Consider the following 23,435-nt stretch of genomic DNA (forward strand, 5'->3'; position numbering starts at 1 on the left):
AGCTTTCATGATTATCTTTGTGTCACCAGGCATGTCGTCTAAGGCACCGCAGTTCGCTGTGCAGAGTTTCGACTGTCAGGAGAACCAAAAGTGGTAAATATCTGAGACCTTCATCATGGGCTCTCCTACACCAACATGGCGACGAGCCGTGATATAACTGGAATACTTTTCAAAGCGGCGTTAAACCTCACTCACTCACTCAAAAATCTGTTATGATTTAAAATTGAATTCACAAATTGATACAAACTGACGCAAACGTGTTTATTACGAATATGCGTGCAGTATACGTGTACTTGGCGTTGCACTGAAAAGATAGTAATGAAGCGTCGACTTCCAGGCATCGCGAACATGATCAAGGGGAAGTAACTCTCTTTTTGTACTCCCAGGCAAACTGGAGACACATGATGAGGAAAACAGGTTCGAATCCAGTAAAGCAAGTTGCAACAAATTCGGAATATATAGAAATAAATATTTAATATTATATCAGATGTACAAATACAAGGCAAATGAAAATAACTGACAGATCAATGATGATATATATTATGTGTAGAATAAGATGCTGTAAAACTGCAAACTGTATGTATGTATCTAATAGCATTAAAGAATGGTAGACACGTGTTGATAAAAACAATGTATGCATAGTTATGCTTTGTTGCTTTGCTATATAATGTAACGGCTCCATCTACTTGTTCAGGCAAGCTCTCGTAACGCGGCAGACCGGTGGTCGATTCGTCATGTCTAACAATATTAAACACACTTTCATTGAAATCCATCCTGGCGTCATTAATAATTAAATAACACTACAAGCTGCGCAATAACCACGTCACACACTCAACTGCTATGATGTGGAGAAGCAGTGTTGGCATCACTGTGACAAGCGAGACCGCCTCGGTGGTGTAGTGGATAGAACGCCTGCCCGGAGAGAGGAAGGTCTTTGGTTCGATCCCTGGTTGCATCATATTAAAAAGAAGGTGAAAGATGGAACTTATTGTTAACACCCGTAAAGATCCGGGTTACAATTCATGTTCAACAACCGATGCTTGTAGTAAGGGACGACTATCTTATGCAATAATCCTCGATGCGACGTTGAACCCCGTTTCAACGCACATCGTGACAAACGAGGCGCTCGTAAAATATCGCTGCTGGCCTCGATTAAGGTTGCCCTGAGTTGCAAACGAATATTTCTTAACCGTTTTTTCTCTACTTATAAGCAGTAGAATATCTGCACTTGTACACAGCAGACGTGATTCAAAATTAACATATCGTTTTTATTAGTTTCAACAAAATCAGTCAACGCACTATCGTGTCTCTGGATTTTCTGGTTCGTCTAGTTTGCTTACAGGCCGCCGTCGCACGGACGGAGAATTGCTGTGCGGCGTCTGGCAATAAAAACTTACTTTTATATGCAGTTGTGTGAATGACGGGTGCTACCGGTAGGGCAGGCCATGATCACCCACTTCGGGAACACCTAGGCCCACTTGCACAAAGCGATCTTAGCGCTAAGACTATTGTAAGCCTATGTTAAAGTATGGGAGTTACGATCATCTTAGCGCTAAGATCGCTTAGTGCAAGTGGGTCCTGGGCCCACTTGCACAAAGTGATCTTAGCACTACAACTATTGTAAGCCTATGTTAAAGTATGGGAGTTAAGATCATCTTAGCGCTAAGATCGCTTTGTGCAAGTGGGTCCTGGTGTCATCACTTTTCAGTGATCCATTCATGTAACTTTCACAGCTATATGCCCTTTGCACCAAATGGAATCTGTTTCGGCGGATAGTCAAGACTGGTTATTCTCTTGAATTGACATGTGATAAGTTTGTTGACATATTTGGCTGATAATGTTTTGTGCGTGAAGATGTGCATTATAAGATGTAGTAGTATCACTCGGGGTACATGTGGTTTTATGCGTACCTTACGAGGGACGCATAAAACCACATCTACCCCGAGTGGGACTGCTTCAACACATTTATCTTACCGATAAGTTTTAATTTGACATTGTAAAAAGAAATTTAACATTGACAAAACAGCTGTTCGATTGGGCTGATGTATATTGTGCTATGTCACGTAACTTTCTTTAACTCGGGGAAAAAAACGTGAGGCTTTTAGCTTCGAAGTGGGGTATAAAGGATTATCTCACTCACAGAAATCCTCGTGTAACCTGTCTTGTTCGTGGCGGGGTATAAGGGATTCATTCTCCCGCTCAGAAATTTATTTCTCTCCATGGCGGGATAATAGCATTTTACCAACATTACGTAAACGAATCAGATCTCATCCTTCTGACATCTCGGTATGATAATCACATTTAAACAATGTGATAGATTGTCCCTGCTCCAACGTCTGTCCTTGAGTGGCCATAGCCTAACCTTGACACCATGTGTGTTACCATTCCTTGTTTCTCTTTGGAACAGCCCTGGCACAGGTCGGGATATCTGGTACATTCAAGCTTAATTTAGCCACACGATCTTGCAAGAAGGAAAAAGTTGAAGTGAGGTGAAATGGGGTTTAACGTCGCGTTCAAGAGTATTGCACTTATATAGAGACGTGAATGCAAGTGTGTTATGTGCGTGGCTGCTTGTACTATATTCCGGACTTATGCCGGGTTTATAGTGCTCGCCCAGTGAGGTACTGTCCCGTAGATTTACATGGACAACTCAGGCACTCAGTATACTGACTACGAGCCGACCAGCCCCTGTTATATGACCTTACTGCCGAGCGCCAATCAAGGTGACCACAAGTACCATTTTTTCACGTCTTTTGGTATCAAACAACAAGAGCATCGAACCACAGGGCTTCCGCGAAGACGCTCTTCCCATTAGAATACGGAGGTGTACTATGTTCTTTGGACACTTGTTTGCAATAAAAGGGCACATTATTTGTTTCCTACTATGTGAGACATATGTCATTTTTTTCACAGTAAAATATAGACTTGCGTATTTTTATAGAAAAATCTCTTCCCCTCTCCCATGAAAATCAAATAATTGCTCCCTTTCATTCAATCACAGACTGTATTTCAACATTATGGATTGCTCTGAAATGAAATCCAGAACTCCGATGGAGAAAACTGCACTAGAATTGGATATACTAACCTAATGCTTTTGTTTTATTAATTTATTAATATATCATCGCACCAACAAAACAAGTGTCGTTTCCACGTCGAGACCTGTTGATACGGTGCCATTCCAGCTGTTGCCCTTAATGTAGAGCGAGCCAACAAATGAAGCTGACCGAACCTCTACCAACTGAGCACTGTCACTTGTGTCATTAAAGCCTGGTGGTATATTTGCATCAATGGTTATGGTTTTATGGCTTTGCGGTCATTGTTAAAATCCATTTAACGGGACATTAGGACGCCACTGATCCATTTCTACAATTAGATGTATGCACATGCGCTTCCTCCCCACTTCAAAATCCGTGGGAATTCCGGTTGAGCAAGATCGCCACAGTACTCACTGATTGTGAATCAAGGACTGCGTGGATCGCCGTTCATTATATCAATCACTGGTTTGTGATCCTTGCTAAGATTCCATAATATTGGTGGAGTGAGTGAGTGAGTATGGTTTTACGCCGCTTTTAGCAGTATTCCAGCAATATCACGGCGGGGGACACCAGAAATGGGCTTCACACATTGTACCCATGTCGGGAATCGAACCCGGGTCTTCGACGTGACGGGCGAACGCTTTAACCACTAGGCTACCCGACCTCCCCTAATATTGGTGGAGAAGTGCTGACTAGTAAAACATCACTCACTAGCTCACACGCCAACTCGCATCCACCACTGTCTATGCTCTACCTGATCATCTTTTAGCAACGTCTCTACACCAAGTCGCCATCATGGTCCGTGTTTGTCCATATTAATGAACAATAGGAGTGTAACTGTACTTGAGATCTCAAAACATTTTCAGCACGATCATTAACTATTTGATACAATATTAAATTTTAAAAATATATCTTACGCAAACACAACCTGTTTGTTCGAACCCTAAATGGTCATTTTTAATAAACAACATTGTATTAACTGGCACACAATTAGTCGAAGCAGGATGTTCTTAACTCCACTACAGGATTGCACTGTTCAATGGTATCAAGTTGGCGCTCACGCCAGGCAATATTACACAGTAATATCAAAAGCAGATGAACAAACTTTTGGGATGCGACTATAATTACGAAAAGATGGATGGCTACGTTTTAAGAATATTGTACACACATTTAAAAACAATACTCACACTTTTAAAAAATAAATATATAGTTTTAAAAAAAAGTACAAATGACTAGTGTTATAGTTTGGTTTATCTGAGCATTGAGACGAGAAATACTGATACCAAGGAGTTTGTTTACATTTCCCCAACACAAAGTGAATTATTGAATTGTAATTAGCTTTAAAATGTCCCTATGTCACGAAAACTAGTTTCACGAGGGGGTGCGCATGCGTGAAGGTGAGAAGTCGCAGGTTTCAGCTGTCCTACAAAATTGTGAATATTGTCGAAAAGATGGCTCACTAATACAACTCTGCATCCAAATCTGCATCTAGATCACTATGGGTATAACGCTCGATGTTTGGCGAGCAAGGATCGGGTGTTTCATCCCTCCCCGTGGACATAGAAACGTCGACAAGGTTGAACGCTACACAGGTGAGACAAGATGGACACCAGGTATGAGCTTCGCATATCGACTTCTGAGTGTGGCTATTGTCTGCAGTCTAACCATGGGTTTGGGAACGTTATGTGTTAAATATCACAGGATATTTGCAAGCTACTTTGTTGACTTAACATATGATCATCATAATATTATTGGTGATTTGAACAAGGTATCACCCAACACCTTTGGTGACGTCACGTCAAACACATACTGCATGATGTTGACCCATACACGAAATGTATGCGATCCAGGTGAGATGCACGAGCTACCCAAGCGTGTTATGACGCTTATACTATTGTCTACAAATCAGGTTGAGACAAACCCCGAGCACATGCTACCCAAGCGTGTCATAGCGCTTATGCTACTGTGTGCAAATGACGTGGAGACAAACCCCGGGCCTGTTACCCTACAAGATCTTAACAACATAAAAGAAGCAATCCTTACCGAACTGAGAAACGTCAAATCCGACCTAGGTAACGACATTTCTAATCTAAGAACAGAAGTCAAAAGTATCGGAACTAAGTGTGACAATCTAGAAAAATCAGTTTCGGAACTGAAATCAGACATGAAGAAAATTGAAGCTGAGAACCACGTAATGCAATCTGACGTCGATGCGGTTGCTGAGACAGTGGATATCATAAATGACAAACTTTCGCAAATTGATGTTGAACTTGATAAACTCGAGTCGTTTAGCCGAAGAGATAATATCATTATCTATGGTGTTGGTGAAGATGAAGGCGAAAAATCTATAGCCTGTAAAGAAAAAGCGATCGCCGTACTTAATGAAAACGCAACATTCAAAACTTGGCAACCGACTGACGTTGCACGCGCCCATCGCCTCGGTGTGAAGAAGCCTGGTAGTGAAAGACCACGACCAATAATTGCAAAACTGGTACTCTCCGACGACAAGGTACGAACATTGAAAGCCAGAGCGACATTTAAATCGAATGGACTTGGAATTGGAAGTGATTTAACCACGCGTCAACGCGAACAATTGCAAGCCCTAAAAGGAACGGGAAATTTCGGCTTCTTCAAGAATGGCAAGCTTGTTACGATGCCTCGTACGTCGGCTGACCAACGTGGATCTACAAATCAAGACTCAGAAAACCGAATGTCGGACAGACTTCGACCAAACAGAAGTAAGTCGCGCCCTGGGAAATAGCACAATGGCCATGGCCCGGATCATCTCCCACAAGGAACCTCCGATGTGCACACCGGTGATACTCGCGCTCACAGTGTTACTGATGTCAACAGAGACGCGTTCTCCTTTGTATGTTGGAATATTGGTGGTCTTCTCAGCAAAATAAATGATGTTGACTTTTTAACTTACATCAGTAAATTTGATATTGTGTGCCTTGTTGAGACATTTGTTGTAAATATTCCAGGAAAACATTGGCTACATGGATATGATACTTTTTACTGTCCTGCAGTTAAGTTATCCAACTATGGACGTTTATCAGGTGGTATTTGTCTGTGTGTACGTCAATCACTGAGTAGTTTCTGTAATGTTATACAAGCAGATAGAGACAACATAATTGGTCTCTCGTTATCTAAAGATTTATTTAGAATTGACAAAAATGTGAATTTGTTATGTACCTATATCCCTCCAATGGGGTCTCCTTATTATAATCATGTAAACACCAATAGTAACATTGTAAAAGTAGAAGAATTCTTAATAGATAATGATGAAATGTTTTCAAATTCATACAATTTAATCTGTGGAGATATGAACGCTAGAACAGGTGAGAGAAATAACCCTGATATTAGCAATAATGATGATAGCTTCAATCATACCTCTCCTTTCCCTGAGGAGGAGGATGACCCTGTTGAGGATCGTACTTCACAGGATACAGTTGTAAATAGATTTGGTCAAATGTTGTTGGATCTATGCTATGTTTTTAAACTTTACATCGTAAATGGACGTGTATATGGTGATACTAATGGGGAATTTACTTATTGTAGCCAACATGGATCTAGTGTGAACGATTATTTTATAAGTTCACCAGATTTTTTTCAGTTTATCAATATGTTCACTGTCGGTGATCGATCTGATTCTGATCACTTTCCATTAGAATTGATGTGTAGATTTCCAAATATGGGTAAGAGGTGCAATAATGATTCATGTATGGATCCACAAGCATCAGAGAAAATTGTATGGAATGATCATTACTCCAGTTTGTTTCTTGATAACCTGAGATATAATTTTACTGAAAACAAAGAAATGGTCCTTAAAGAAATTGATAATGCTATTGAAAACGCAATTAGCCACTTTGTCGACATTGTATTAGACTCTGCTAACTGCATGAAAAAGACAATACGACATAATCCACAATTTGCCAATCACAAACCACTAAGTCTAGAATGTAGACAAGCGAAACGAGAAACACGTAGGGCACTTAGGAGATTTAGAACACAAAGAACAGTCGCTAACAGAATTGTGTACTGTAGACAAAGAAATCATTATAAATTTTGTTGCAGAAAATTTAAATCCATTTCACGTAAGAAATCAGTTGAAAGATTGCATAGAAGCATAAATAGTCAATCTAGCTTTTGGAAACAGATAAGATCATTACAAAACAAACCCAGACAGAAGAATCATATAACGAAAGCAGAATGGCTGTGCCATTTTAGAGAGGTTTTTGCAAATGACAATGTTTTTTCTCCTCACTTAGATGATGAAAATGAACTCAGTTCTAATCAGTTTACAGATATTGATGCATTCATACTAAATTCTACGATAACTGAACATGAAATTACATCATCAATAAATAAGTTAAAAAAAGGAAAATCCGCCGGGCCCGATCAAGTGCTGATAGAAATGCTTAAATGTTCCCAATTAGATATTATGCCATTTCTTCATAAATGTTTCAACAAACTCTTTGATAATCAAATATTTCCAAACAGTTGGTCTTGTTCAGAAATAGTCCCTCTACATAAAAAAGGCGATCCGAGAAACCCTGACAACTACAGGGGGATCTCATTAATGAGTGTTCTGGGGAAAATTTTTACCTCTGTTTTGAATAACAGGCTTACTAACTGGGCAAATATGAGAGATAAGATACCGGAAGTTCAAGCTGGTTTTAGAAAAAATTATTCAACCGTAGATCATATTTTTACATTATATGCTGCAATTCAAAAATGTCTAACACGTCGTAAACACAAGGTTTACGTTGCTTTTATTGATTTTAAAAAGGCATTTGATACAGTTGATCGTTATAAATTATGGTGTTGTTTAAGAAAAGCTGGACTACAAGGGAAGATGTTTAATATAATACAATCAATGTATTCAAATATCAAGTCATGTGTACGTAGTGATTATGGTGTTACTGATTTTATCGATTGCCCATCTGGTTTACGTCAGGGATGTATACTGAGTCCTCTGTTATTTTCGTTTTTCATAAGCGAATTATATTATGAAATCTCAAGTAACGGCAAGCATGGTATACAGATGTATCCTGACATCCTTGAACTTCTTATGCTCCTTTTTGCCGATGATGTTATTTTACTATCTGACACTGTTATTGGTCTACAGAATCAGTTGAATGTATTAGATAAATATACTAAGGAATGGAATTTATCTGTAAATTTAGATAAGACAGAAATTATAGTATTCAGAAAAGGGGGTCCTTTAAATTTTAGGGAAAGATGGTACTTAAATGGACAACAAATTAATGTAGTTAATGGTTATAAGTATCTCGGCATAATGTTTAATTCAACACTAAATATGAACAAATGTGTATCTGACTTATCACTGCGAGGGAAACGAGCTTTACTTAATATAATGTCTGTTTCACATAAACTTGGAGTTATTACTCCAAAAGTATTTTTCAAATTATTTGATACTCAAATACAGCCAATTTTATTGTATGGATCTGAAGTGTGGGGTTACCGAAGATATGAATGTTTAGAAAGAATTCACCTACTGGCATGTAAAAAGTTTCTTCGCGTTGGAATAGCAACACCAAATAATATGATATATGGAGAATGTGGAAGATACCCACTTTACATTAATTCACAAATAAAGTGTTTAAAATATTGGTTTAATATCATCCGTATGCCAGAACATCGGCTTCCGAAAAAAGCTTATAACATGCTCTTTCATTTAGATAGTATCGGTAAGGTTACATGGGTATCGCATATTAGGACACTATTATTCTCACATGGATATGGGTATATATGGCTTAACCAATCTGTTGGTGATCAACATTTATTTCTAAATGATTTTCGTAAAATAGCAATAAATATGTTCTATCAAGGGTGGCAATGCAACTTGGAAAATAGTTCACGTTATGATTTGTACAGAACATTTAAGACTCTATTAGAGCCAGAAAAATATCTATCAGTTTTAACAAATAGTCACCTAAGAAATGGATATATTAAATACAGACTTGGCTTGTCAAAACTTATGATTAACTATGGACGGAATATATCACTTGAAAGAATACAAAGAATTTGTCCATTCTGTAACTCTGCAATAGAAGACGAAATACATTTTACCTTTGAATGTCCTTATTATGCAGAATTACGTACTAAATATATACCAGAATGTTTCTTATCTAAGACAAGTAGAATAGCTTTTGTTTCTATTTTGTCATCGAATGATGCCGATGTAATGTTTAAACTGTCTTTATTTGTAAAACATGGGATGGAACTACGAAATAACATGTTGAGTGGAAATTCATAATTTTAATTACCTCACCCTAGAAAGTCCTCATGATTATCACCGATTGTTAAATGAATGTTATATTTATATAATTTTTGTTGTATCTCCCAATCTGTAAATTCTCACCCACTGTATTTATCTGAACTTGTATATGGGCCGATGGCCTTTGATACAATAAACATCTTTGACTTTGACTTGACTTTGACTCATCTAAAAATGTGAAATCTGCACGATGTATGCACCAATCCTTAGTGTTCACTAGTCAACAGTAGCGGTTGCAATATCAACCCCTGCGGATACGCTTAGTGCCCACGTTTACACTAGGGGCAGCAGTTACAACCGTTCATGGTTACACTGAGGGTTAGGTTACACTGGGGGTTGTAGCATGGCCTATTCGTATAAGCTTGTGGGATGTCGTGCATGGCCTAGACAGTATGTTGACATCAATCCTATGTTATACAAGCTATAAATACTTACCATTTCCTAACAAGTGAGGGGGCACGGGTGGCCCAGTCGTCTAAGGCGCCGCGATTCGCTGTGCAGAGTTGCGCCCCTTGGGCACGCCAGAAACCTATGATTGTGGGTTCGAATCCCGGTTCGCCCCGATTATGTTTCTAGGTTTGTCCGCACCATACCCGTGCTCGTGGGTTTCACCGAAGTGGTAAACGTCTGAGACCTGCTTCACTTCGGGCTTTCCTCCCACATTAAGCTGACACGCCGCGAAATAACTAGAATACTGTTAAAAGCGGCATTAAACCCAACTCACTCACTCACTCCTAACAAGTGTATGCCATGCTGACACGACATTAATTCTGTTATATGCACGAACGTTTGAACAAATAGTCATAAAGTACAGTCTTTATGAGTCAATAACTGTCCAAACACTTTAGTGTTCCAAACACAGATTAGTGTTCCTATTCTGATGCTGAGTTGGATAGATACATACAGACTGGGACGCCAGTAATGGTGCTATAAAATTGTAAGTACCTTGGTTAGATAATACGTTGGTGGTTGATACAGTAAACGCGGTGTTGGAATATTTTATTAAATGACTCGTGTCAATTGCAGTAGTAGGAACAGACACATATCACATTCAACGCGCCATGGCGAGACTAAAGGCGTTGTTAGCTGGTCTTCTCCTTGCGATGCTGATCTATGTGTTTTGGGTTTTAGGTAAGTGCCTGTCTTTATACAGCATATCTTTACAATGTATTTGTGCGTAATTTAAGGGGGAAAAGATTACATTTAATTTATTCAAGTATCAGATATTGCTATACTCAGTAACACAGTGTTTGATGCTCTAAAATACTTGCAATAACCAGCATTCAGGCATATTATACACGAAAGTTATGAAATTAATGAATTAAAATATGTAATATATGTTATACCGAAGAGTCTATGTCATAACATAATGCACAGTTTGTTTGTTTGTTTGTTTGGTGTTTGACGCCGCACTCAGCAATATTCCCGCTATATGACGGCGGCCTAGAACTCAAGCATCCAAAGTACTACTTAGTTTAACAGTTTGGTGCTCAAAATACTTAAACACATAATTAAAAAATATACGACAAAAGGATTTTAAAAATATGATTCTCCTAGAATATGCTCGTGTCTGAGCTGAGCCCTGTGACTAGAGTGTTAATGAATGTAAATAAAGACATGATAGACAAGGTGGAAAAAGTTAAAGGTTTTTGTTATTATCAGCTACATATAATTAACGAGAGACAATGAAAAGTGACTAGAGTCCAATTGTCACAGGCTAAGATAACTGATAAATAAACAACTTACCAGGGGATACTAAGTTCTGCAGATCTCACAGTCGCAGAGTGACCCGTCAAGGTCTAAAGATTCCTGGCGATAACTACACTCGGTAGCGATGAGCTACTTGAGAGTGAAGTGACTTCGGAGAAGACGACCAGCGCTAGCTAGCCGTTAAAGCTGACTGACCTCGTCAGTCACTGGATTGTCTGGTCCAGACTCGATTATTTACAGACGGTCGTCACACAGCTTGAATATTGCTGAGTGCGGCGTTAAACAACAAATAAACAAATAAAAACTTTCATCATGCTTGTACTCTCTTGAGAGATAACATATATCTAATCAACACATTAAAAAGCATAATAATAAAATGGTAGAGAATGAAATTTACAGACAGCAAATTCTATAGCAATAGCCTAACAAACTCAAATTAAACAAAACTGACGCCGAGCTGCCGATCGCTGGACAGTGATGAGTAGGGGGCGTTAAGATCACTGGACCGTCATGAGCTGCGTTCTACGACCCGGTGACAAGGGAACAGATACATAATTCATAAAGTGAGAATTATTTTTGAACAGTTCATAAGAAGGTCATCACTTATTGTATGACAAAGTGAGAATTTTGAGAATATTGATTGTTTCAGATGGAACTCGAGAGCCAGCTGTTATGACTGTTTCGTCTTGTGGTCGTTTAGAGGTAGGTTTATACAATATAAATAATTGGAACTTACACAGTTACGTTCTTAAACACCTTTGCTGTAGTGAAGAAGGAATCAGGATTTCGTGCGACCAGACAGGACCACTTCCCTGCTTATTTTAGTGAGTGAGTGAGTGAGTGAGTTATAATTTTAAATCGCATCGGCAATATTGCAGCCATGTCGCGATGGGAACAAGTTTATTATTATAAAATTCCTGTCGACAAAGGACAGTAAAACCGTAAGGTAAATATCACAGTGTAGACATAAAACATACATGAGCAATAGTAAAACAAAGAAGTTTTCGGTTAATTATTTAATACAAAGTAAAACCAGGCTATAGACCACTGGCAACCAACGCGAAACCACCTAACTGGGGATCATGGGGACTTACAGTGCTTTTGCTTCCTACATGATTCCCAGCAGGATTTATGACATCGCTTTGGTCACGAGTGGTTGTACGCAATGTTAACCAATATTAAAAAATCAAAGCACGATCAAGGAATAAAAACACTGGTTGATATTTAATACTTCAATATAGATGGACTCACGTGCCACACTCAGGGGGACAATAATTTTACACTACTTCCCCTCAGTGGCACTGCATTTATCTCAGTTGACACTAATTTAAAACAATTCAAAATTCAAAATTTATCAAATAATTCTATTTCTTTTAATTTTTTTAGAATTAAACGAGCATTTATATTTATGAAAAGATCCTTTAAAGAAGTTGAATGAAAATACGTATCCCTTGTGAGAGAAAAGTCTATACAGTCAAGCAAAAAATGTGCTTGACTGTGATTCTCTCGTTACAAGGGACACAAAACAGAGGATCCTCACCTTTCAAGAGATATTCATGTGTGTAGCGACTGTGGCCAATGCGACATCGTCGCAGAACAACATCGTCATGTCTGGACTGGCACCCCAAGTAGGTGTAACCTAATTTGGGTTTACATTCATGACGTTTATTTGTACTTTGGGTGTCCCATCTTTTCTGCATCAAACTACGAGTATATTCCTTGATGCATTGCTTAAAATCACTGTAGGGAATGGAAAGATGAGACATTGGTTTATCAAGAGCTGGTTCAGCTGCAGCGTCAGCTCGTGTGTTACCAGCAATACCAACATGACTAGGCAACCAACAAAGGACGATGTCGTATTGGCCAGTAGCAAGATTATTATAGAGTTCTAAAATATCAAGTATTAACGGGTGATTCGAGTTGACAGTCTTAAGTGCCTGTAGGCATAATAAAGAGTCGGAGAAAATGGGGAAGTGTTTACATGCAGTTTGTTTCTGAATATAAGTCAATGCTGTTCGAAAAGCTTTAGCTTCAGCAGTAAATATTGAGCTGTTATCTGGTAATCTAGAAGAACTAGTTTTTGAACCAATGATGGTGGCATTGGCAACTTTGCCGCCATCCTTGGATCCACCTGTGAAGATGGAGCGGTGAGAATTATATTTAGAGCGTAACTGGACATATTGTTGTTGAAAAAATAGCTGGTTTGTCTCAGATTTTTTAAAAGTAGGAAGTGTAAGGTCTACTTCTGGTTTGACTAATTGCCAAGGAGGCGTAGGCAGTAATCGGTAGGGTGCAATGATATCAAGGTCAATATGAGCTGCTGTTATATGCGGTTGTAATCTGATCCCCAGAGGTGGAACCAGCTTCGACTTTGGAATAATTCCTCGTAGAGAGGATTAAAAATGCAATCATATGCTGGATTTGACGGGTTTGATTTTAATTTTGTGACATATTGTTGTGCAAGTTAACAGACTAACAACAGTAGAGGTCCTGAAAGCTCCAAGACAGAGCCTCAAAAGCTCTGGTGATGAGTTGAATCTTGTTTCTGTAAGTTACTTTTAATGGCTCCACCATAAATGATGGAACCGAAGTCCAATTTTAAGCGGATCAAAGATCTGTACAAATGGAGGAGGGTTGTCTGATCCCAACCCAATTTAGAGTGTGATACGACTTTCAGCAAGTCTAGTGCTTTCAGACACTTTGCCTATGCATATTTTATATGTGGCAAGAATGTCAGGTGGCGGTCAAAAATAAGCTCCAAGAACTTAATCTCCTCAACAACTTTGATGAGTGTGTCAGATAGAAATAGTTCTGGGTCATTGTGTTGACTATATTTTCTGCAGAAGTGTATACAATTAGTTTTAGTTTTAGAAAATTTGAAGCCGTTAGCAAGCGGCCATTTGTGGATTTTATTGAGACACATTTGCAGTTGTCTCTCAATAGTGTGCATGTTTTTCCCGCGACAAATCGTCCACAAATAAAGACCTATCAACTGAATCATTCAAAACCTTTGAGAGGCTGTTTATCTTAATACTAAATAATGTTACAGTCAAAATACTGCCTTGTGGGACACCCTGATCCTGATTATAATGGTCAGACAGGGTTGAGCCCACTCGGACTTAAAATTGTCTGTCTGTTAAAAACTGTGATATAAAATGAGGCAAACGGCCTCTCAAACCAAAATCATGTAAATCCTTTAGAATGCCATGCTTCCAAGTAGTATCACAGGCTTTCGCAAGATCGAAAAAGACTGACACTTCCTGTTTTTTGTTTACAAAAGCATTTTTTACAAAGGATTCTAATCGTACTAAATGGTCGATGGTACTTAGATTTTTTCTGAAACCACATTGGATATTTGTTATTAGATTATTGGTTTCCAGATACCAAATTAATCTATTATTCACCATTCGTTCCATGGTTTTACACACGCAACTGGTTAAGGATATAGGTCGATAGTTAGAGGGATCTGTATGATCCCGGCCAGGCTTTGGTATTGGGACTACAATGGCATATGCCATGAAGGGGGAAAATTCCGTGATGTCCATATTTGATCAGATATATCTAAAAGTGTCTCCAGACATGATTCAGGTAAATGTTTTAAAAGCTGGTAGTGTATGTTATCAGCTCCCGTTGCTGTGTCATGAGCTTGCCCAAGGGCGGTGTGTAGCTCATGTAATGAGACGACTTCATTATAGTCTTCACCATTATCAGAAGTGAAATTTACTTTGACCTTTTTCTGTTGTTTCTTAATTTTTTGAAACTCCGGGACATAATTAGACGTTGAAGAATGTTTGCTAACGTTTCTCCAAGCTTATTTGCAATTTTAGTTTTATCCGTTAATAACGTGTTACCTACCTTAAGATGGTGAACAGACGATTTTAAACCTTTGCTTTTTATTTTTTGTATTATATTCCACACCTTGGATATGGGCGTGCAGGAATTTATTTTGGAGACATAGTTCCCCCAAGACTGACACTTATTTTGTTTAAAAGCACGTCGTGTAATTTGTAACTTTAACCTTGTCTAAGTTATAGACTGTAGGATGGCGGCGGAGATATTTTTCCGCTTTCTTCCTATATTTTCGAGCCTGTTTGCATTCGTTGATAAACCATGGTTTACGAATATGTGGATTTGCAGAGGACTTGGGAATTGTTTCATCAGCAGTTTCATTCAGCATGTCCGTTAAAAACTGTATCGGATCGTGAACATGTTGAAAAATGTCAGGTGATAAATTTTCAGAATATAATAATTCATATAATCAGCCTTTGTAAAATTACACCGTGTTGTTAGTTGATGGTCAGTAGGGTTAATAGTTTAAGAATGGTTCGGAAATGGTCACTCCCACAGAGGTCATCATGAACTGACCATTCAAATTCGTTGTAAAGGTCTGAATTTGTGATTGACAGATCCAGTGCTGAATATGTTCCAGTAGCAGAGTGTAAATAAGTGTTTGAATCGTCATTAAATATGCAGAGATTATTGTCAGAAATTAAAGTCCTCAAGCACTTTTCTCTTACTGTTTGTATTTGGACTTCCCGATAGAGGGTTATGGCCATATAAATCGCTCATGATGATACAGGGCTTTGGTAACCAATCATAGAGATTCTGAAGATCAGCCTGCTGAAGAGTAGTCGAAGGAGGAATATATAAGGAGCACAAAGTAAGTGCAATGTGCAATGTAAGTCGGAAAGCTACAGCTTGAAGATTTGTATTGAGTGGAACAGTGCTATGGATGATGCCTTGCTTGATCAATTAGAACCTCCAGTAGCTTTATCACCTGGCTGTGAAAACGAATGATAGCAATTGTATTGCCTTAAATCAAATACATCGTTATATTTAAGATATGTCTCTTCTCTTGGAGACACAGTGCTGATGGTTTGAAGTCCTGAACTAGCAATTGTATCTCATTTAAGGTTTCCCTGAGTGCTCTACAATTGTCATATGAGGCGTTTGAGTCATGGCGGCTCAATAGGTGACCTCACACGCGAGCGTGAAGAAGATGAACTCCTAGCACTGGCCTCTGAAGACGGGAGTTACCTCCATATCCAAAGGTCAAAAGGAGTTATCGACAGGCACCTCTTAAGGAGAGGATGTCCTAAGATGCTGTCTATTTAGTTGTTTCTTTCTGTCTTTGTCATATGAACATTACCTGGTTTTTCAATAACTGGTAAAGATTGTGATTCAGTCAGTGATTCTGAAGATGATGTACTGGGCTGGCAATCTGATTTGTTGAGCTAATGACAGATGTTGTTTCAACTGGATGATCAAATTGAACCCATGTCAACTCAGTCTGACATTCGATTGAAGAAGTGGAAAAAGAACAAGACACTGCAGCAGAATAAGTAATAGTTGATGGTAACTGGTTAGTTACTTGTTTTTTTACTTCCAGATACGAAATATTGTTGTGGTGTTTCAGTTTCAATATCTGTGACTCAGTTTTCCATACAGGACAGGACTTTGACCAGGTTTCATGTTGGCCATTACAGTTGACACATTTGACATCTGCCCTACATTCGTTGCTGTCATGTTTACCACCACAACGCTTGCAAATCTTAGGGCGATCACAGGACTTGGAACCATGGCCAAACTGTTGGCAAGTAAAACATCGGAGTTGATTGGGGACCTACACCTCCACTCCGATGTTAACACAACCAGCTTTAATTGAACGAGGAATAGTTGTTCGATCAAATGTGAAGAGATAAGTGTTCGGGGAGTGATAACACAGTCGATCTTTTCAGTAGAACGTTTCACAGCTGTCACTGCTTGACCCTTAAACTCTGTAACAGTTTTTGTTCGGACATGTCAGAAAGGCACCGAGCTCTGTCACGAACAATGCCTCGACTGGAGTATAGAGTCTTATGTGCTGAAACAGCAACCTCAACAAATTGACTGATGGATAAGAGATTAAGAGATTGCTGCTTCTTCACACATTCCACAAGAATGGAACCACTGCGGAGACGAGTTACATTTTTCACTTCTTGACAATGTCCGTTAATAGCTTTTGAAATAAGGAATGGATTCAATTTTAAAAGTTGTTTGTCAGCAGCCTCGATCACCAGGAATCGGGCCCATAAATAGTATTTGTTATGAATGTTTCCAGAATCATAATCTTCAAGTCGTTTTTGTCGTTGCGAATTGAACGAGGCTGTTGGGTTGACATGGTGAAAGAAAAGTGTTTCAGCATACCTGCTCCCTACCCACCATCGAGTGTCAACAAGGACAATGTTGTAGCGCATCGGATTTCTAGCATGCAAACACCAGGGATACGGGGATGTTATACTCCAGCAAATATGACTTGATTAGCTATATTTGTCTACCAGATGTAGTGCCAGGCTGGCTCAGTCCATGACAAGAAAGTGGAGACATACAGAATACAGAGGTCAACTCCACCAGATTGCCCCATGAGCCACCACCTTCTGGCATAAGACTATAGGCAATTTATTCCATCCAAAATTGTGAATTCATACAAGGTTATGCATGACCAAGACCAAAATATACATTAAAATATAACACACGTGTGCATTTACTATATTACGCACAGGGTTTGGCATGGCCAGCCGATTGATAAGACCAAACCCACCCTACCACCCGTCTCAGCTAAGTAAGGGTCGAAGTAGTGTATTGGGCAGAGGAACACAGTTCCAGGAACTAGTGCCCTTAACTACCAGACTCCCTTCCTCCGCCGACACAGGGACGCAACCCACGGCAAACGGGCTGCCCAGTTTAGTCGCTTCATACGACAAGCAATGGGATGTTGAGTACACATTCTACCCCGGGTCCACACGGGGGAAGAGCGATTAGCGTTACCCAGCACTTACCACGTGGAGGTTGCAATGATGTGAATTTAACTGAAGTGTACAATGACAAGAAGAGATATGCAATTGCAACATCCAAACTTCTAAACTGTTTGGCAATGAGGTATTTATTTACTTGAGGGGAGTCTGTATGCGATCATCGTGAATTCATGACCAAACACATAATTTGTCACGAATTCGTATGGTTTTCTTATGTAAATTGAACGTGTCCCTACCATGCTATCTGGTTGGAGCAAATTACCTACCCTGGTAAAAGTGTTATGGCTTTTATTACCGTTTATTGAGGCAGTCCAACCAACTGATTACTGACGGAGCCCAACTTAACAGCATCAGTCCTGGATATAAGTGTTATCAATAATGCCATAAGTCAGCAGCATGATCTTCGACTTCGAAATCGCCCCCAACCATTGTTGAATATGAAAAACGTGTAAATAAAGTGACAAAACCCTTCCAAAACATGTATAAAACATTTTCCCAAGTTGGGGCGCTGAACTTGCTTCAACATATGCTTCAGTAATTGGTACCCGTTTATAATTAGCCCCCACAACGATATTTATTATTGGTCGTAAGAGCCGACAAAACTCAGATCTGGTGGTCATGTGTAACCTTTTCGCGAACACCTGGTGTCATACTGATTTCAGTGATGAGTCATACTAGTTTCCCTTGTGGACTGATAATAGAAACTGGTGATTCCCTAGGACTGACGTTTTGGATTGTCTCGTGGAAACTCGACTATTTATTTGTCACAGTGGTAAAACTTGAACATCTAGATAACAAGTCGATCATTTTCAGTTCGAGATTTAATTCCATTAACGTTTGGGTCACACAATGACAGTCACAATATTACACACGTTTGGTATGAATTCGTATTTTGTTATGTCTGTAAACAAGAATTTTTTTAATTAAGTCAACAGCGTTCTGGGTGATTCTGGGTAGAATGGGATTATTTGATTATTCGGGGAAGGATCTGGGCTTGTTTTGAAATAATGAATTGCTCCAGAAAACAATGGCAACACTCATGTTGTCTCAAGTATACAAAACACAAATGTTCGCTGGACGTGATAGTACTATTTCTGATGCTCTGTTATATTTTTACAGAGACTGAGAGACTTAAACTGTCCTCTTGACCAAAGTCCACAAATGAAAGAAGAGCTGGAGTGCCGATTCGCCCAAAGAAAAGACATCTTAAAACGAGCTTGTGATCGTGTTGGGAGCACTGTTTCGTCACGAAAAATGTTATTGACGCATCCAAATAACCATAAAACCTCTGCAATGTGTGTCATACAAAAAGCTGGAAGTACTTACTGGAAGCATGTTGAGGCTGCTTATCAGAGTCATACTCAGTCAATTATAGGAGAGGACTCCCATAGCAAAATAGTTATTGGAATAACAGAACCAAAGCTAAATACACCACACACCCTATTCACGTTCGTAAGAAACCCATACACAAGATTACTGTCGGGATATGTAGATAAGATTTTCTCAATTAACCCTATGTATTGGAAAAAGGTGGGATCTAAAGCCGCCGAGACTGTTCGCGGTAAGGAGAATTCCAGTACAGGAAACGCAACGTGTGGCTCCGACGTTACTTTTGCGGAGTTTGTGGACTTCATCCTTTACAGCAACGACAACAAAATGGTTATTGATAGACATTTTAATCCTATTTACAGACACTGCGGGTTTTGTAATGTTGACTATGACTATATAGGAAAGATGGAGACGTTTGTGGATGACATGGTGTTTGTGAGTGACGCGATGGGACTTCTGAAATATGACAAATCAAGGGAGGCTATTTTACATTGGGGTCTAGAAGGGGTGCCAAGTATGATGTACACAAATGCGTTCAATGTGTTTACACACAGGCGGATGCAAATGGAAAGATGTGGAGTGACACTTATTGAAGGACTTCGTGTAACCTGGAAAAGATGGCAGATTCGAGGAATGATATCTATGGATCTCCCATTTCCACTGAAAGCAGAAGATAATCATGTGACATTTGAAAGATTCAATGAGTTAGCACAGAAGGCGCACAATGAGTCTGATCCTAAAGTCTTATCGGAGGGGAAAAAGAGAGCACTCAGAGAAGCATATGGGTCACTGACCTATGAGGCCAAGGTCAGACTGAGGAAGCTTTTTGAACCCGAGTTTCAGATGTTTGAATATGACCCTATGCCAGACTACGTTTATGGAAAATATCGAAATGGGGACAAATTTAGCTTTTTTGATAATAAATTCCTACGGGATTGAGAAGGTGAAATACCACCTTAGTTTCTGTACATACAAACAAAACATATGCCTTTGGCACTGTTACAATAATCATGGAAATACCAACATAATTATTTTAGTACATATGTTAAAAGTGAGTGTGCTAATTTTAACAGGAAGGAAATATGTAGTAAATGTGATTCAAGCTGATTTTCAGTTTTGAAGATTCTATGTGTTGAACATTGAGATGAATCTGCAATACCTCTGTTCCAAGTTTGCCAAAGTATATCATGTCTTCTTTGCGTGTTTGCATCCAGGAAGATGACATAAAACTCTGTGACAGTCAAACATAGACCAGGCCAGTTTTGTCTAAAATATTGTGAATAAAAGTGAGTCATTTGTACATTATGCCATTGGTATTTGAAACTTCCTATATTTCATACAGGTAATTCCCATTTATTCCTATAACCTTTTCATCCCACACACATTTTTCTCACTTCACTCTCTATATTTATTCGGGAAGGATGCCACGATTGGCCTCACATGCCCACAAGGCGTGAGACATCACTAAACCCTTACCGTGACTATTGATCTGTGATCATGTTTAGTATTATATGTCTATGATTTTCATCAATTCATATTAATATATGTTCACTATTCACGGATACTACACGAAACATACTTTTTTCCGTTGCGCTTTATACATACCAATGACATCACTTGATGATACATTTGTACTCATTCATGATAGTTCCTCATTAAGATAGACTATCCCGTTATTCCGTCATGTACATAGGGTAAGATCTGAAAATACATGCCTGTCTGTATCGTGTTATAAACTGTCAAAGGCACAAACAGTATAGATAGGCGAAATTATCTCACGATTATTTCACGTTGAGGGATGTGATGCAGGTTATGCATTTCTTTGTTTATAGTTTTGTTTGTTTTGTTTGTTGTTTAAGGACTCACTCAGCAATAAATATTCCAGCTATATGACGGTGGCCTGTAAGTAGTCGAGTCTGGACCAGACAATCCAGTGATTGACATCATGTACATCGATCCACGCATCTTGAATACGATGACATGCATAAACCAAATCAGCAAAACTGACCATCCCATCCCGTTAGTCGCCTCTTACGACAAGCATAGTCGCCTTTCACGGCAAGCATGGGTTGCTGGAGACCTATTCTACCCCGAACCTTCACGGGTCGGTCTTCATTGAAGTCTGAAGTATGGAACCATATACCAATTTCAGGAAGATATAGTAGCATATATTGTAGAAGTGTTTTCTTGTGAGTGTAAACACTTGATTAACACCGTAAGAAACGCATAACTGGGAACGTCAAACGTTTTTTGGTTTATTTAAAAGCATGAGAGAATGAACAAGTGTTCTGCAATAAAATTTCACATAATTGGACCAACAAAGTTTGTCTATATGATTTTCCTGAATCTATAAGACCCGGATGTTGTGCAGATATCAATATCTGTTATGACCACCATGTGCTTGCATTACCGCACGGCAACGTCTAGGCATTGACTGTATTAGTCTTTGAATTCTGTCCTCGGGAATCCTTCTCCATTCTTGCAGTGTTCGAGCCAGTTCATAAATTGTTTCAAGCTGTTGTTGACGCTGTCGTAGACGTCGGTCGAGTTCTTCCCAAAGATTTCTCAATTGCGTTCATATCTGGCAATCTGGATTGCAAAGGAAAGACATTTACATTATTATTGGCTAGAAAGATGCCAGTGATGCGAGTCGTGTGCGGCCTGGCGTTATCATGTTGCAAAATCTTACATTTGACTTTGAGTGTCAGGAAGGAGGTGATGCTGCAAAAGTTGGTCCCTGTTAGTGCAGCCGGCAGATTACCAAGATTCGTACGCTGTTTGTCGGATATTCCGGACTAATGCCGGGTTTATAGTGCTCGCCCACTGAGGTACTATCCCCAAATTTACATGGACAACCCAGCCACCCAGTATACTGACTACGAGCCGACCAAACCCCTGCTATATAACCTTACTGCCAAACGCCAAATAGGGTGACAGCCAGAACCACCCTTCAACATCTTTCGGTATCAAACAACTAAGGCATCGAACCACAGGGCTTCCGGGAAGACGCTCTGTCTACTAGAACAGGCGGCGGTTTGGAAGAAGGATTAAGGTTCCGACAGCGTATTCAAATGACACCCCCTGTCCAGCAACCTTTTCTAAGACCTCGGAGTTCCATCTTAGAGCGGAATTAGATATATATCTATTAGAGCTAATTTTCTTTACAGATTTGGACGTTTTGAATATTGAATATTGGCTGCAGTCCTCAATGCATATTAACAAGATAACAATACGAAAGCATTAATAAATATTTTACCATTTACAATGCATTTATTCTTTACAAATATGGAATATGTAGAAATAACAGAATGTATTCTTAGGACACTTAGGAAAAAGACACTTCATTCGTTCAGTAATTTGTGAGGCATACACAATTGTTTACAGTAAAATAGAGACTTGATTATTTTGTTATAGAAAAAATCTCCTCCCCTCTCCCATGAAAATCAAACAATTGCTCCCTTTCATGCAATCACACGCTGTATTTTAACATTATGGATTGCTCTTGAATGGAATCCAGTACTCTGTTGGAGCAAACAGCACTAGAATTCGACATGCTTACCTCATGTTTTAGTTTTGTTATTTTCTTAATAAAAAAATCACAGTAACAATAAAGGCATGACAAAATGATGCAGTATTCACCAGAACCTCGCCTTTTGAAAGTGACGTTTTCACGAAGAGACTAGTCTAGTTGGAACGGTGCAATTCTAGCTGATGCCCTTAATTTAGAGAGAGTCAAGAAATGAAGCTGACCGAACTTCTGCCAACTCAGCACTGTCACTTGTGTCTTTAAATTCTGGTGGTTTATTTGTATCAATCATACCTTGATGTTCTATCGTTGACCCGCTTGTAAACTTTATGCATTATTGTGAGCACACAGTCGGTGTTATCAATGCACAAAAGCAGTACCTACTCCTGTCCCATTTCGTAAATTCTAATATCAACAATGTTATGGTTTTATGGCTTCGCGGTATTTGTTAAAATCCATTTAACGGGACTTTAAGAAGCCACAGATCTATTACAGTTATATGTATGCGCATCCGTGGTAATTCCGGTTGAGCACCAAATGTTGAAACTTGACATAAAAGCCGAATAAAGATCGCCACAATACCCACTGATTATGAATCATGGATCGTCGTTCATGGTATCAATCACTGACTCTGGCTAAGATTTCATAATATTGCTGGAGAACTGCTGACTAGTAAAACATCACTCATTAGCTCATACACAAACTTGCATTCATCACTGTCTATGCTCTACCTGTGG

At 39.2% G+C, this 23,435-nt stretch overlaps 1 protein-coding gene across 1 annotated transcript; it reads left to right on the forward strand.

Moving 5' to 3' along the window:
* The first annotated feature begins 5,671 nt into the window (after positions 1–5,671).
* On the forward strand, positions 5,672–20,111 carry LOC125384365. The gene is made up of 4 exons (XM_048403391.1): positions 5,672–5,904; positions 11,699–11,751; positions 12,616–12,677; positions 18,963–20,111. The coding sequence occupies exons 1-4, from the start codon at positions 5,672–5,674 to the stop codon at positions 20,109–20,111; spliced, it is 1,497 nt and encodes a 498-aa protein (XP_048259348.1).
* The last annotated feature ends 3,324 nt before the right edge of the window (positions 20,112–23,435 follow it).

Source organism: Haliotis rufescens, unplaced genomic scaffold, assembly GCF_023055435.1.
Source record: "Haliotis rufescens isolate VD_foot unplaced genomic scaffold, xgHalRufe1.0.p SCAF_3, whole genome shotgun sequence".
NCBI classification, from domain to species: Eukaryota; Metazoa; Mollusca; class Gastropoda; order Lepetellida; family Haliotidae; genus Haliotis; species Haliotis rufescens.